The following is a 17,161-nucleotide window of genomic DNA, read 5'->3' on the forward strand; positions in this document are numbered from 1 at the left end:
TCAGAAGTTTTGATTTTATTTAAGGCTAAAGTTAGCCGTAATCGTTCTGCTGGCAGCGATATAGGACAGGCCACCTTCGGGCCGTGGTTGAAAGTTCGCGGGCCGCGGTTCATACAACATTATACCGAGACCAAATTGAAAACTTTTTTTTTTCAGTTGGCCGAAGAGGATCATGGTGCAAATGGTCGAAAGCTCCCCTGTTATTTTCCTTTAACTTTTTTTTTTCTTTTTTGTATTTTGAAAAATGCAGTTTCATATACATTATTGCGGCTTATTAACTCATTCGCTCGTGTACCCACAGACTCTCCAGTGACCTTGACCTGTCAAAAACAAGTCGGCCATTCCGTGTCGCTGTCATTGGCCGATCGCCCTGTCAAATTCCATTACACGTGTTATCCATTTACAAGTGATATCACAGTTAGAAAATTATTCTTCCATTGTTTTTTTTTTTTCAGAATTTTACGAATTGAAATACTAGTTGGTGCTAATTAACATTTTGCGTTTGATCATATACTGTAGCGGCTGTACAGAAAACTCGCTGCGCATTTTTCACTTGTTTTCTCTCCCTATCAAGGCGAATTTATAGAATGCTCTTAAAGCATCGAGTTGACACTAAAGATGTTTGTTGATTTTGTACCTCATGAGCAAGAGAACAGGTATACAAGTAAGATAAATGATAGCGTGGGCTCCTCCTTATTAATTTATGCAAATCACTCCAGCTCACATATTAGCATATAGCCTCCCACGCTGCAGTGCAGCCAGAACAGTATATCACCTTGTCTGTGGAAATGACCCTTCACTTACAAGAGAACCTGGATAACAGCATCGATCGTTAACATTTAGGACTCAGCCGGATGTACATGAATGTGTGGGTGGGGTTGTGGGTTTGTGTGTGTATGTGTATGTATATGCGTGTTTGTTTGGGTGTATGAAGGCAGAAGTACCGGGAGCGTTAATGCGGAGCAATTCTTCAACTTTTCCATGCAGATGGAAAGGGTATCTTTAGTCTAACTTTCTGGGGGGTCATGAATTCCATTACCATCGACTCTCCAGCACCCCGCCCCCCACCCATCCGCCCACACACACACACACACACGGACAGACCAAGACCTCTGTAAGGTTACAAGATCCATAAAGTTAACCGAATTCAAACCCGATTAGCCATACATAGGGAAAAATTCCCAGATATATATGGTTTAGATTTTAAGCTCTTTCCTTTTTCAGGGTTGGTTCCAAAGAAAGTAAGGCAATAATCACTGCGTCATTCACACTTTCAATGGCGAGTCGAGATTAACAAACGGATGATCGATCAGACACTTGCAAACATTGCACTTATCATCTCTTATCTTTTACACGCTCATTTCCTGGATACTGAAATTCTTCCAAACCAGTATATACCTCATCCACGCTATCAAACCAGCACATTCTAGATCTTCTTCAACTTCTCTCCTCCAAACGCTTCCGAATTACAGTTTTCGCTTACTTAGGGAGTAAGCCTACAAACTACTTTGTTTTTGTTGTTGTGGGGGTTAGGAAAGGTCTACGAAAGAGCCAAAAAACGATGTTTCGCATAGAGTTAAAAATACAGGAATTTTAGGATAGGATATTTATTATTTATTTCTTAAATGAAAATGTAAAACATAAATAATGTGCCTGTTAAAAAGTATAGAAAAATGATTTCTAAAAAAAAATATAGAGTATTTATTTTAATTTCCATTGTTGAAACAAGGCTCTATTTGACGGTAGATTTGAGCACACTTTAATTTACCTTTAAAAGTTAGCAATATAATGTTTACAACTTATGCGTGAGGGGAAAATCTTGCACTCGTACAGAGTAAGCTGGTGGTCGGATCACGCCTTGTTTTTTTTCTCTTTGTATTTTACCAACAATCGTCTTCCATTTTCCCCCATGTGAGCAGATCATCTCAAGATAATCTTATCCATCTTTTCACACGTGCTAACCAGTTACCACCTCTCCTACTTCCTCCTCAATGTTAGCAGTTTCATTCCTTCATACTCCACATACAGTGTACAAACAACTCATCTTAACAAGCTCAGCCATCCTTTTCATTCGCACCAACTCCCACACTTCACTTCCGTGAAGGAGAATAGGCTCAGCAACCCCCTTCATGCGTTCACTCTTTTGTTTCCATAGACATTTAATCTTCCCTGTTAGGACTTTTGCACGCGCAGTGCTAATGTCCATGAATCACATTTTTGTGGCGCTGTCATCCTGCCCTCTTCAGTTCATTTACATCCAGATGCCTTTGATAAAAAACGACTTACTCTCTCCACCGTTCATGTAAACACTCATTACCCTGTCTGTCAGGCTTTCATTAACCCTTACAGCCTTATTCATGGTCATACTTACTGTCGAGTTTCTATGTTTTCAATTTCAAATGTGGTTTTGAGCTCCTAAACTATTCATGATAATTAACCCTTGGAGATTTCACAGACACGTTGATTTGTCACGTGCAAGCCTACCTCGGGCAATCCGTTGAGGTGTTCACGCGTCATATTGAAGTATATTTTAATCAAAATGACTGACTTATCATTACGGGATCACTACAACACAGTATATTTTAAAAAATAATGTTGACATGGCAAACTTAAAGTGTAAAACACAACATGTGTAAATACACATGTGATAATGAAAGAACAGAAGACTAGTCTTTCTTGCAAATACAAATACACTAACTCTCAAGGACTAAATGTGCAGAATGCTGACCTGAGAAAATGCAGCAAAAACATTCACTAAACAGGGTGAAGACAGATAAAAAGCAAGCATACATCTTCATAATCATGAAAGTTAGAAAACAGAACATGAACACTTACTTGCCTACAAAGCCGTTTACTGCTTTCATTGAAAATAGTTGAATAAGAACCACGAATGAAGGCTGTTGGAATGAAAGAAGTCAACAATTAGCATAAAAAAATACCACGAAAAATGATTTACAAAGGTGTTCATAAGTTGAACAGTGCGATAATATAACCTTAAATCTGTCTGTGTAGAAGTATGCTTAAATCCACATAAAAGAAAAATAGAATTTTGGATAATGAAATACAATGTTCAGGTTATTGATACAAAGATAAAGAAAATGATTTTGAAAAAAAGAGGTTAGCTGTGGCCGTGTCAAAGCACTTGCAATACGTTATCCAGATTACCACACACACACACACACACACACACACACACACACACACACACACATATATATATATGCATACATATAATTAAATATCTGCATACAGGAACTTTCCCCCAAAAACACACACACATGTAGAATCTACTGGTAATTTTTACCAGATACACTTGTATTTCGAGGAGTTCAGAGGTTATTGTGACTATATATATATATATATATATATATATATATATATATATATATATATATAAATATATATATAATATATATATATATATATATATATATATATATATATATATATATATATTATAATGCCATAGGAGTTGGATAATTGTCATACTATTCTGCACAGCAACGTGAATGAGGCCACTTTGATTTTCCAGTCTCTTGTAGGAGTGAAAATAATGTAACTTCCAACAATTAAACTGGTCAATTCAATAAACCGAAAACGATATAGGGTGAAAGCAAGGCCCGCTGTCTTTCGGTAAGTCAGACTCATCAAATTCCATTGGCAGTGGAAAGTCCTCTTTCTTTTTGGAAGAAGGTCTTAAGCCATAAAGATGTACTAAACATGAAGAGTCGCTTCTGGTCAAGGGAAACTGATTTCATCCAAACCGACCAACTATAGTAGATTCACATCAGCCGTGTATTTGATGTCTAGGCCAGTCCCTTGCGACGTTTCCTGATTGGCTGTTGATAAGCCAATCACAGGGCTGGAAACTCTCAGTCTCTCTCGAGAGAGTTCACATGGGTAGGACCTATGTTCCACCTCTACTGAGGGATACTTCTTTCAAAAGTACCCCTCTGGAGAGGTGGAACGTGCATCCTACCTATGTGAACTCTCGAGAGAGACTGAGTTTCCAGCCCTGTGATTGGCTTATCAATAACCAATCAGGAGCGTCGTAAGGTACTGGCCTAGATATCAAATGCACGGTTGATGTGAATCTACTACAGCAAAAAAAGCTCACCAAAGTTTTGGGGTTGTGGTCGTCTTCACCTTCCTTCTAGATGTAGTTCTACATTTCTAATTGAGATGAACATATCCCGGCCATTATCTTACTAGTCCTTTTAGTGTATTTCTTTCAGGGCGTATCAAATAAACCCATTTGCATTTGCTCTCCAAATGTTTAAATTCCTGAGGTTTCCGTGTAAACAGTACAACAAAATTGTAGTTTTTGCAGAGCTTAAATTCATCTTCATTCAGGCATGAAAATGATTTTCTTGATATTATGAAGAACATTACAGTAAAATTATAAATACATTTCTCTGTCGTTAGCTCCTCATAAGTACTGAACACAAGTAGCGTGTGCCTGTGCTTTTTCCTTTTTTACTTCGAAAGTGTAAAAACCTATTTTATTCCATTTAAATGATAAGGATAATGAACTTTGTGTGTTTTTTTTTCAGCGAAAACAGAATACCCAACACTGAAATTAAGCACAAGGACCATAAGAAGAGGAAGACGAAAGAAAAGATAGAGAAACCACTCCCGAAAGAGAAAACGGAGAAAGCGAAGGAGGAAGAAAAGACAGAAAAGGACGTCCCTGTCGTGGAGGAAAAGGGACCCAGATTGATGCCTGAACCACCACCTAGTAAGTCTAGTAGTAGTACTGCAAGTCTCTCTCTCTCTCTCTCTCTCTCTCTCTCTCATCTTTGTGATAAACGATCTTGGACTTCATACTGAAATTTACATTTCTCTACTTTTCTGAATGAATGATGATGCCTTCTTTTTAATGATCTATTGTTGCGTACATTATAATGTATTTTATATCCTTTTCCACACCTGCTGTGTTTAATGAAATTTTATTTGAAGTTGGGAACAGAAACGTTTTTTCCATACAAAGTGACATCTGTTTTTTTCGATCTCATCTGCCAACTCTTCAATAAGGTTGGGACAGCTGGGTTCTGAGTATCTGTTTATCTGTCTGAACGAGTGAAGTCCTTGTTAATGGTGGGTGAGATCCTACCCGTGTCAAATGGAGTTTATTGCCTCATGTGTCAAAAAAATGTTCTTCCTTTTGAAACCGGTGGCATCGTTAGTATTGCGTTTTGAATTCCTACTTCTTTTCACTCTCATTGTTGTTTTGAATGATCAGCCAGGTGTCTGTAATGTAGTTTGTTTGACAGAGTGAGGAATGTTGTTTTGAGCAGTTTCTTCGATGCAGAGCATTTGGTGTTTTGTTATATATATATATATATATATATATATATATATATATATATATATATATATATACTATATATATATATATATTTATATATATATATATTCACTTTTGAAATTATCGTTGTAGTTGGTGTTACTGATGTGGAAAATCTTCACTTAATTCAGTTGATGCTTCTATATTGTTTATAATTCTCTATAAACTTCACATCCCATAAAGCTGATACTTTTATACTGACGTTTGCGTCATCTCACAAATTTGAGCAGGGTCGAAAAAGCTAAATAATAATAGAATGGAAAAGGGCACTGAATATGGAAATAAAATTATTGTTTATTTTAAAGATGAGAAACATCCCATTAGGGTTTAAGCTGCCATAACTGCCAAGGTCCAGAAACAAAGTTTTGACATCTCTAACATAAAGACCATAGAGTGCAACTTAGGATCTGGAAAGCATGACTGAAACCACACTGTTTGCCCAGAAAGACTTGACCCAAAAGTGCTGTCTTTATGCCAGTATACAGCAGTTCCATCAGCTCCTGCAAGGGGAGGCGTGTTTGAGTCAACTCCAAAAACTTGAGGGAAGACCACCACTTGATGTCTTCACCACTGGAAAGCAAGATCTCCTTCATACCCCTCATTAGGTATCAGCTCTTTCAGCTCTCTCATGGACAGCCTTCTAGTTTTTCATGGTAGGCAGGCTTACGTGCAGTATTAAACCATGGCTTATCTTTAATAAAAAATTTGAGGATTTTATAGGAAATTCCCCTATCAGTAATATAATCTCAAGGTGATCATTTAAACACTCATTAATATTTGAACTTTTATAAATATCACTTCATCTGAGCTCGATACGACTCAGTGAATACCACTCCTATTAGCTTGGCATTTGAAGTATATATCTTTCTTGAAAGGCTAAATCAAACAATGATCAGCTGAACCCACGGCAAAACTACTCCACAAGACATGGGCTCCATAACATCTGTGAATACAAGGCCAAGGCAGTTTCCAGATTGATGTGAGGGTTCATTAGTAAATGCTCACCACCAGAAATAGTGGGGAAATCTAGAGCAGCAATGATTATTTAAGGCAGTAACTGACCTTAGCCAGTCAGTGGGATGAGCATTGTAATCACCAACAAATATGAAACATGCTATGGAGCCAACTTCATGAACTGCTCTCATTTTGATGAGCAAGCAGCCACAGGTATAGTTACCCAAATCTGGCTTCTTATAACTAACAAAAAAATAAAATATAAATAAAAAGTAAGAAATGAAAGACTGGTTAGCTTCCACAGTCTTAAACACTTGTGTTTCATGATACCTACACTTGTACAGTGGCCTACGAGATGTGGAGAAACCTTCCACAGTATGTAAAACCATTCCACGGGTCCTTGGAGTAGCATAGCGTGAATAAAACTGACTTCTTTAACCCTGATATCAACAGTTCTGAAATATGTCAGAAACCCAGATGCAAGAGTTTCAGAACAAAAGAGGATATCAAAATTAACATTGCTACGTAAATTCTGACATTTCATGATTGATTCTGTGGCCCAGGCTTACGCTCAGTATCACCAAAAAGAAGCAACAATAAGTGAAACTAAAGAGAGAGGATGAAACATGGTGCAGAAACTTTACAACTATTCATAGAACAAGGGATTATAACTAGATAAGAAACGCATAAATTCCATGAAATGTTATTTGTTGCCCTAAATTTCTGAAATGAACCTTACTCACTTTAATTAAAAATTAAACGTATGGTTTAACTTGATAGAAATGGATTCACCATTCATTAAAGTGCCTGGTTACCTCTACTAAGGGTTTGGACGCTAGTAGTGGCTCATCTAGTTTTCTGACTAATATGAAGATGGAGATTCGCATGTGGCAATATCTTCGTAGTAAAGTCAGATCCAACTTGGGATGTAAAAAAAAAAATGGGCTTTTATCCTTGGAGTTGTTTGATCCCTTTTTAAAATAATCACTGTTCTGTGAAATCAAGTTCTAACTTATGTGTTCATAGATTCTGCACCTGTAGATTTTTTATTTTTGTATAGTTGTGATTCGTGAACAATTTATGTATTCAAATATTCTGCACCTATAAACTTTATTTTGTTATAGATGTGATTCGTGAAGCTGAAGAAGCTCCTCCAGAATTCCCGTGTCACAACAATGAGACGGAAGAGCCTATTTTTGAACAACCTACTCTTGTTTATACTCAAGCCCTTCACTATATTCGGAAAATAAAGGAGCGTTCTGTTGAACAAGGTAAGATTTTGACACTCAGAATTTACTTCTCCCATGAAATTAGTGTTTCCATGATAATCTGAAAGTCTTAAAGTATTTTGTATGTCTTTTTTATTATTATACTTTAAAAAATTCAAGCAGATTACACTGTATTTGTCTGAAGAAATGGCTTTAAACTATGTACTATATAGAGAAATGGTTAGTACTATTCGACTCAGATTTATTAGTAAAGCAGCCAAGATGCAGTTTTTTGGTACTCTGATCAGTGCACATTTCCATTTATCATTCTGTATACATATGCTCATACAAATACAATCCATTGCTCTACTCCTAGCTTGAAAAGTTCAAACATTTGAGTAGTTGAGTGTATACAGTATAAATTTGGATGTATTAAAAGCTATATGGGAAGAGAAAGTAATGCCATGGGACTGGGAGGAGGGTAATTGTATATAGTATATGTATACACACAAGCAGAAGGAGATGTCATGGATTGTGGGAACTACTAGGGAATTAAACTAATTGAGCATGGATTGAAAGTTTTAATTAAAGAGGATACTGGATGAGAGATCAAGAGAGATTGTAAAGATCGGGAAACAGCAGGATGGATTCATGAGAGGAAGAGGGATGGTGGATGCTATATTCATAGTAAAACAGCCACAGAAAAGAGGCTAGAGGGAAACCAGGTACTCTATTGTGCATTTATAGGCCTGGAGAAAGCTTATGATAGAATCGCAAGAGAAGTGATGTTTTGGTGTTTGAGGAAGAGGAAAGTCCCAGAAAAATTTGTTTTGGTTGGTTAAGATGATAATCTTAACCAGTAATCATCAGATTATCGGCATTCAACAACTCCCACAGCTCTTCATTCCTGATCTCTTCAGATGACCAGCACAAACAAAAATGGGCTTAATGCTGACCCCTGGTGTAATAACAGCAGTTGGCGAAACAGAAAACTTTGACGTTAGTGTTGGATTACACCAGGGGTCAGCATTAAGCCCATTTTTGTTTGTGCTGGTCATCTGAAGAGATCAGGAGTGAAGAGCTGTGGGAGTTGTTGAATGCCGATAATCTGATGATTACTGTCGAAAATGAGAAAGATCTACAGAGAAGGGTTGGAGAGTGGGAGGAGTCTTTAGAGAGGTGTGGGTTAAAGGTGAATGTGAATGAAACAGAAGTTTTGGTGAGCAGTAGGGAAAATAGAGGCAGAATAGTAATATAAGAAAGAAGAGGCTCAATTATAAAAAAGGTGGAAAAGCTTAAATACTTAGGATCTACTTTAAGCCAAGAGGGAGGATGTGAGACTGATGTTGACAGTAGGATAAAATCTGCGTTGGGGAGGTGGAGATATGTAGCTGGAGTAGTAGTTGATAAGAAAATGCCAATCAAGCTAAAATTCAAGATCTATAGCACAGTGATAAGACCAGTATTAACGTATGGATTAGAAAGATGGGCTGTAAGAAGAAAGAAGGAAGTATAATGCTTGAGAGATCAGAGATGAGAATGCTGAGTTGGATTTTGGGAATATCACTGCTTGAAAAATTGGAAAATGATGAAATAAGAAGAAGAGCAGGCTTAGTAAAGATTGCAGAGGTGATAAGAGAGGCACGATTGAAATGGATTGGGCATGTGTTGAGTATGGATGAGGGGAGGGAGTGAGGAGGGCTTGGAAGGAACCTGTTAGAGGAAGAATATCGAGAGGGAGACAGAGAATTAGATGGCGAGATTAAGTGAAGGAAGATATGGAGAGAAGAGGTTTCGTGGAGGATGATGCCTTTGATAGAAGGCAGTGGAGAAGATGCATTAGGTAACCGACCCCTTAATGTAGGGATAATGGTGGGAAAGAAGAATATAAATCTGGTAGAAAACATTGTTTTTATCTTATCTGAAGCTGTACTTGCTCAAGAAGCAGCTTAAGCATGAAACAAAACTATTTGACACTATGTTCTTTTTCAGAAGTGCAGCCCATTGTGGCACAGTGATGATCTATCTTATTTCTAATTAGACATAAACAAATTGCTATGAGAGCAAAGCATCATATTGAATAGTGTGTATGTGTGTGTGTGTGTGTGTATGTAAGATGTGGAATTTGACACCATTTAAAATGAGTCTTTTACTCCATATGGTAGAATAAGGCTGTAGTTTGTATTTATTAAATAGGATTTATTTTAAAAATAGGATTTATTTTAAATTTTTTTTTACAGAAAATATTCATGGATCTTCGGGTACTTTGAAAGTAATTTTCCGTGAAAACTTCAGTTTTATTATTTAACAGGAAGCTGAATATTGAGGATCTTTGTGTAAAGTTCTCATGGTAGCCATGTTTGTGTTGTTTAGCAATGAATTGTTAGGTTTTAAAAAGTCAATAAAGGTCATCAAGTAAGTTTTATTTTGCAGGTATACCATTAACCAGTCCAGAGCTACGAAAATTGCCCAAAGACAGTAGTGAATTTGCTGCCTTTTTGAAAAGCATTAAGACTACAGTAAGTGTTTTATTCTTTTATCTTTGTTAGATAGCATGGATTAGATGAAATATCATAGTAGGATAATATATATATACATATAGATATACACAGTGTATATATATTATATATATACGTATATATTTTTTTCCTTAAGAGAAGCATACAGAAAACATCTTGTGATATGATGTCTATGTGCTGCAAATATGATGTTTTGATACAATATAAGATGAATAGTACAAAGACATAATCTTTTGATTATTTCAGTATGATGCAACTAGATAATAAGTGCAATTAATTGAATGTTGTCCAACTGCTTATGTTTTACTTTTTTTTTAGGTGGGTTTCACTGCAGCTATTAGTATTCAGGATGGAACGGTACTTCATGTGTCTCCATCTATTACAGAAGTCTTAGGATTCCCAAAAGATATGCTAATAGGTCAATCTTTTATAGATTTTGTATATCCACGTGACGATAAACTTATCCTCCAAAATTATTCACGGAATGAACCCAACTTTTGGAGCAGAAACAATAAAAGGTGAGCAAAGTTGTATTAAGTTACAAGTAATTAAAATCTAATACTTTATGTACTATGTTACTGCTATTAATGCACTTTTTTTAATTAAGGAATTTTATTTTACTTTCCAATAATTGTAGTTGTGTTTTTTATTATTGATACTGGGTAAAATCCAGTTAATTGTAAAATTTACACTTAATGGATAAAAAGCCACATTGAAGCCATTTCCAGAATCTTTTACTGATTGAAAATGTAAAAAGAGGCAGGATGAGAGCTTTCAAAGAGAAACTAAAATGATATAGTATGTCCTACATGTAGATAAGGAATTTGTCAAAATACTTAAATCATGAATACATCTATTCTACCAAAACATGAATATTAAATTTTTATAATCTGATCCATTTCTGAATATTTGTTTTACTTTTAGCCATATTGTTGGTGCTTATTTAGTTTCATGATTAGAATTATCATAATTATTTATGCAAATACAGTATGCGGTGATTGGAGGTACTCTTTTTCAATGAAATGCTGCCCATGAATGCTCACTGACTTCTACAGATGGCAATCAAAGAAACCAAATAGATCATGTAGCCATTAATGGAGAGAGAGAGAAAAAAAACGCTAAAAAGTATTGGGAACTACAGAGGAGCAGATGTCAGCAGTGATCACAACTTTTCATTGTCACACTAAAGCTGAATTGAGAGCATCCAGCAAAAAATTTTAAAGATTATCTAGGTTTTAGACAGCAAAGTTTTTTGAAGTTGAACATCACACAGCATGGCTAATAGAATGCATGACAATACACAAAGCACTATACCTGAGATCAAATATAGACAGACTAAACATTATGCAAAAGGAAGGAGGAAGAGGATTACTAAGCACAGAGGACTGCATCAACATCGAGAGCAGAGCACTGGGGCAATATATGAAGACCAGTGAAGACGAGTGGCTCAAGAGTGCATGGGGAGAAGGACTGATAAAAGTAGATGAAGACCCAGAAATATACAGAGACAGGAGAATGACAAACAGAATGGAGGACAGTTCATGAGACAGACTAAAGAAATAGCCAGCGATGAAACATGGCAATGGCTACAGACGGGAGAACTCAAGAAGGAAACATAAGGAATGATAACAGTGGCAAAGATCAGGCCTTAAGAACCAGATACAGTATGTTCAAAGAACGATAGATGGAAATAACATGTCACACATATGCAGGAAGTGCAATATGAAAAATAAGACTATAAATCTCATAGCAAGAGAATGTCTGGTACTTGCACGGAACCAGTACAAAAAGTCATGATTCGGTAGCAAAAGCCCTTCGCTGGAGCATATGCAAGAAACACCAGCTAGCTTGCAGTAATAAGTGGTACGAGCACCAAGCGAAGGGAGTGATAGAAAACAGTTAGGCAGAGATCCTCTGGGACTATGGTATCAAAACAGATAGGAAGATACATGCCAATAGACCAGACGTAACATTGATTTACAAAATCAGGAAGAAAGTATCACTCATTAATATGGTAATACCATGGGACACCACAGTAGATGAGAAAGAAAGAGAAAAAAATGATAAGTATCATGACCTGAAAATAGAAATAAGAAGGAAATGGGATATGGTGGTGGAAATTGTACCCACAATCATAGGAACACTAAGCATGATCCCAAGATCCCTGAAAAGGAACCTGGAAAAACTACGTAGATGCTGAAGTAGTTCCAGGACTCATGCAGAAGAGTTTGCTCATATAAAAGCCCACATAGTATGGAGAGTGATGGACTCCTAAGGAGGTAGGATGCAACCCAGAACCGACACTATGAAAACCACCCAGTCAAATAGGATGACTATGATAGGCAAAAACAAAGAAAAAAATAATTGTAATATTATGTATGGGTAGTCTCAGTAGGCTGGAGAAAGAGATTGATAAAATGCATACAGACAAAGAAGTTGGTTTTAGAAAAGTTACGAGTTGCACAGATCAGATATTTATATTAAGACGTTGTGCAATAATATGTATGTACATGGAATTTAAAAATTCCCTTTTGATAGCTTTTGTTGACTAAGAAAATTTGACAGAGTCCACACCCCAACACGGTGGGAGTTATAACATAGCAGTTGCATTTCCTATGAATATGTAAAGCCAATTGAAATGATCAAGAATGAATTAGATAGATGCAGATTTAGTGTTGATGTGGTCTTGTTAAATTGGCAGCAAAGACATTGAAGTAGATTTTATAATATGCAACAGGGGTCGCTGAAAGAAGAGAAGGTTTAGAGTAGAGTACATAATGATACTAAACAATTCACTGGAAACCATTCTGGGTCTACCGTTGCTGAATAACCACTGGTTCTATGCAACGTAAAAACACCATACAAACAAACAAATATTCTGGGTCTAAGAGTATTTATAGAATAAGAAACTGCTTTTGTAGAAAAAAGAATTAGATAAAAAGTGCTTCTCCCATGGGATTTTACTTGGGATTATAGTGATATGTCTGGATAATAAGTGGCTGATCTCTGCATCTATATCACTGCCAAAAACTGATAATATGTGACTCCCTGGTGTCTGGTGCCATTTTTCGATTATGTGAGGTTGAATGTACCAGGCTTAAGGATTATAGGAGTTTTTCTTGACATCTTGAAAGTGACAATGTTTATCATCATTCCAAGGTTCTTGAAAAGGGATTTTGACGTAGGAAAAATCTATTTCTGGGCGAGGAAGCCGTGTCGCCCAGTGAAATATGTCCTCTTTAGCACTATTTCTAGTAAAATATTGCTATAATACCAGAGAACTGCTAAATTGGACATGTCAGAAGTCTCTGACTCGCTCACCTAAATAAAAGGTGTCGGTATAAAACTGGGGCGAGTGTTAAACACTACCACAGCAACTTTATTAAATTGAAGAGATGTTTTATTTTGTTTCCTTGCTTCCCTTTTTTGGCTTTTTTCCCTTAATTTTTATAGTATTGAATAATTTTAACGTATGAATGAATCGTGTGTGAAGAGCTCTTAGTATATTTGAGAAAAATCATAAAGCTTGCAATTATTGGTTTGACAACTTGTTGTTAACTACTGTACTTAGAAAATGGAAAAGAATGGTGCAAGATATTGTGTTACAAAGAAATTGTAATTTTCCAGATTTTATATTGAAGCTAAGGTTAGATAGCATTTATCACTAGTTGTGTATGATCAATTTGGAATTTCCATATATTTTACAGTATTTACATGCCATTTGTATCAAATCTTTGCAGATTCATCAGGGACATCCTTCTTCTGTCGAATGCGGATGTATCATGGTTTGAAGAGCACGGGATTTGGGGTGCGAAATAAACATACATCTTATAAACCTTGTAAAATGACTCTAAAATTGCATGATCCTTCTGATGGTGAAGGTTCAAGTTCTGGCAACCGGAATATTCTTATAGCCAGCGTTGTTCCAATTGAAAGTGCATACAAAGGTGAGTGAACTTACAACTTACGTATATGGTGGTATGATTTACATTGTGTATGTCTTCCTCTTTAGACGTAGCATGCAACATCAAATTTGGTAGAATTTGGTCGTTTTAAAATTATACATATTTTCTTTTTCATTTCATTGTTTATGAAACTCTGGGATTTTATGGCTAATGGTTGCAATTGTAGGTGTATTTTAATACAAATTTATTTTAAAATTCTTCATACATACTGTATATAAGCCCACATATTTATTCACGGCCAGTTACCATTGCTGTTGTGATACCAGCTTAGTGAAAACCAGTAAGTTGTTTCAGGATGAAAGGTTTTTTCAGAAACACTAATTTGGAGTATTCTGTAGTTTTTTTTTCTTTTATCAAATGCCAACCTATGGTTCCTTGGTTATGCATTCCATTGATGAGTCACATTTTCAAATCTTGCGTTTTAAAAGAAAAAGTTGTGAAACTAGGTTGGTGATTATAACATCTTCCCTTGGTCTTTGTTATTTCGTTCCCCCAGGGAGTCAGACCATTTGTGAGTGGGAAGAGATGCAGGGGGTGCTAGGAGCACTCCTGTCTTGTCAGGAGTGGGAATAGAAACAAGGGGAGGTTGTATTCCACTGAAGAGTTTAGCTTAGTAGCTTGTATGATTTCCTCTTTATGTGCATATATCTACTGAGCTTGCTACATCACTACGTCTATTTCTTAAAGGATATTAGTACCTTTGACACTCCTTGGCCTCTTAGTTAGGTCCAAGTCTTGGGGCTTAAAGGACATTTGAATGGATGTTTCCATATTGGGGTGTCTGTCCGTGAGTGTTGTTCGACACTTGTTACTCTAGGCTCACTCTAATATCTAGGCTCACTCTAATTGTTTGATTTCACTTCGATGGTGATTCTACAGAGGAGGTGTAGATGGTGGTTTCTAACAGTGGAGGTCTGTTGCTAACATGATCGAAAGATGAATGAAGTTGATAGAATACCCATGCAACAATTTGGCCGCTGCTAGAGAATTCTCAAGTTCATTATTCATTTTATACCTGAGAACAGCTGTTGTTAATAATATTTTACTAGTTTTAACAGATGACCTCTGCCTGTACTTGTAGAAACATCCATACATATGTTGAGTTGGTATTTCATTGTAGGTCAACTGTGAAGGAAGCATAAAGTCTTCCATTTTCATTTGTGGATCTGTTGAACCAGTGAAGTCAGGGTAGACTTTAATCTAGATTAGGAATTGCACATGGAGCCTGGTGTTGAGAGGAGAGTCTTTCTGATTAAGAAGTAAAAGTAGTTCTTTTATTGATAGCCAGATTTGGAAATATTTATATGATGGTAAAAAAAGAAGGCAAGTAATAGAATAGAGATGACAACAAAAACTTTAGGAAAATATGTCTTGGGTCAATACGTAATGTGAATATTTTGAGGCCAGGTTGAATGTGGAAGATAGAGGAGGGGCAGAGATTTAAGATGCACTCTTGGAAAGTGTTAAGGTAAATTTAAGATTGTTCATGGAGTGCATATTGAGGACATGAAGAAAGACACCAAGAATTGATGGGATTACGAGTGCAGAGGGTACAGTGGTGAAACTGTGATTTGGTGGCTGACCAGGTTATGAAAGATGTCTCACGGTAAGGGTAGTGTTTTAGATGAATGGGTTAGAAGAAAAAATTGTTCTACGTATTATATAAATGTAATGGCAAGGGGAAGAATCACTGGGGCATAACATTACTTAGTATGTGGGGGAAAATGTATGTTAGTATTTTGGTTGAGAGAGTAAGGCAGATGGCGAGTGATACGTAAATAAACAGCATTTTTGTGGGAAGTTTGGATGGAAGGAAAAATTGTATGTGGCATGCAATGAATTCATGAAAACATATGACAGAACTGATAGTGAGGTATAGTGAAGGATGTTACAGATGTATGGTAAAGAAGGTAAGGTACTGAGAACGATGCAGCTTTTTATAATGTAAGCATAGTTTGTGTTACAATATGTAAATGGGAAAACATTTGCAGCAAGAGAAAGTTGAAAGTAAAATGTGAGCTAGAGTGAGGTTATGATGGTAAATGAACACCAAGGGAGATGGTACCAGAAATTTTGATATAGAAGAATGAAACAGTTGATTTGTATAGACATTTAGGATTACGTATAATAGTTGATGGCAAGACAAGAAGAGAGATAAGTCACCAGGTATGATAGCCAAGGTGGAAATGGATGAGGGGACCATTGGGCCAACTTTTTATTGCAGTGCAGTCTGGGTGATGAATGTGAATGAAAGGAAAACAGTCGAGTGCAGACTGTTTGCATAGCAGATGTGACAAGAAGAATAGCAAAGGTGGGAATGTGAAGATAAATAGAAGCGGTGAATAGGTTCGAGTAGGTCAAAGGAAGGATCAGAATCTTTTCAGATAGTTTGATCATATGGGAAGAATGTAAGGTGATTGATTTTAAAAAGAATATAAGAATTGGAGTGAGGACGACAGACACAATGTAGAGTGATTGTGCCATTTAATTCGACATTGTCACTATGGAGTGAAATCTCATTGATATTATCACACTACAGAATTTGACATGCTACATAGCCTCTTTCAAAGTGACTTAATGTTGTTGATTTTGCTGTAGGGGTTATGTGTTCTACAATTAAGATTAATGTATATGTAGTAATTAGGATAGTAAGGACAGTAATGGCTATTTTGATAGTTTTATTACAAAAAATGCATTTATCCATGAAAATATAGCATAATTAGTGAATATTTCTATATGAAAAATACAGTGAATTGGGGAATTTTCTGTGAAAAATTTGTATATACGTTCCACAAAAAACTGCGAACTAAAGTCGTGAATCTGGAATAGATGGGGCTCCACTGTAGTATATCATTGTACTATTTGATATTTACAGCAATTATCTAAATTTTGATATTTTTCAGTTCCAGAGGAAATACCCGCCTTGAGCAGCTTCAGCACACGTCATACGGGAAGCTGCAACTTTTCAGAATATGATCCAGAAGCCATACCTTACTTAGGTCATTTACCTCAGGATCTCATAGGACATTCAGTATTCAACTGCTACCATCCTTTGGATCTACCTCTTCTCAAAAGCGTATATGAAAGAAGTAAGTTTAATATGTACTTTTACTCTTGTTTTCAGTTTTTTTATAACTTCACATTTGTAATATATTATCAGATTTAATT

General features: G+C 36.3%; 1 protein-coding gene across 1 annotated transcript in view; it reads left to right on the top strand.

Moving 5' to 3' along the window:
* LOC135214859 (period circadian protein-like) overlaps positions 1-17,161 on the top strand; it is a 178,037-nt gene that overhangs the window by 59,180 nt on the left and 101,696 nt on the right. Inside the window, 7 exon segments of the mRNA XM_064249279.1 lie at positions 4,554-4,738; positions 7,426-7,572; positions 9,943-10,028; positions 10,347-10,480; positions 10,482-10,546; positions 13,769-13,975; positions 16,897-17,082. Of these exon segments, the coding sequence (XP_064105349.1) occupies positions 4,554-4,738; positions 7,426-7,572; positions 9,943-10,028; positions 10,347-10,480; positions 10,482-10,546; positions 13,769-13,975; positions 16,897-17,082 (1,010 nt within the window).

Source organism: Macrobrachium nipponense, chromosome 46, assembly GCF_015104395.2.
Source record: "Macrobrachium nipponense isolate FS-2020 chromosome 46, ASM1510439v2, whole genome shotgun sequence".
Taxonomy (NCBI): domain Eukaryota; kingdom Metazoa; phylum Arthropoda; class Malacostraca; order Decapoda; family Palaemonidae; genus Macrobrachium; species Macrobrachium nipponense.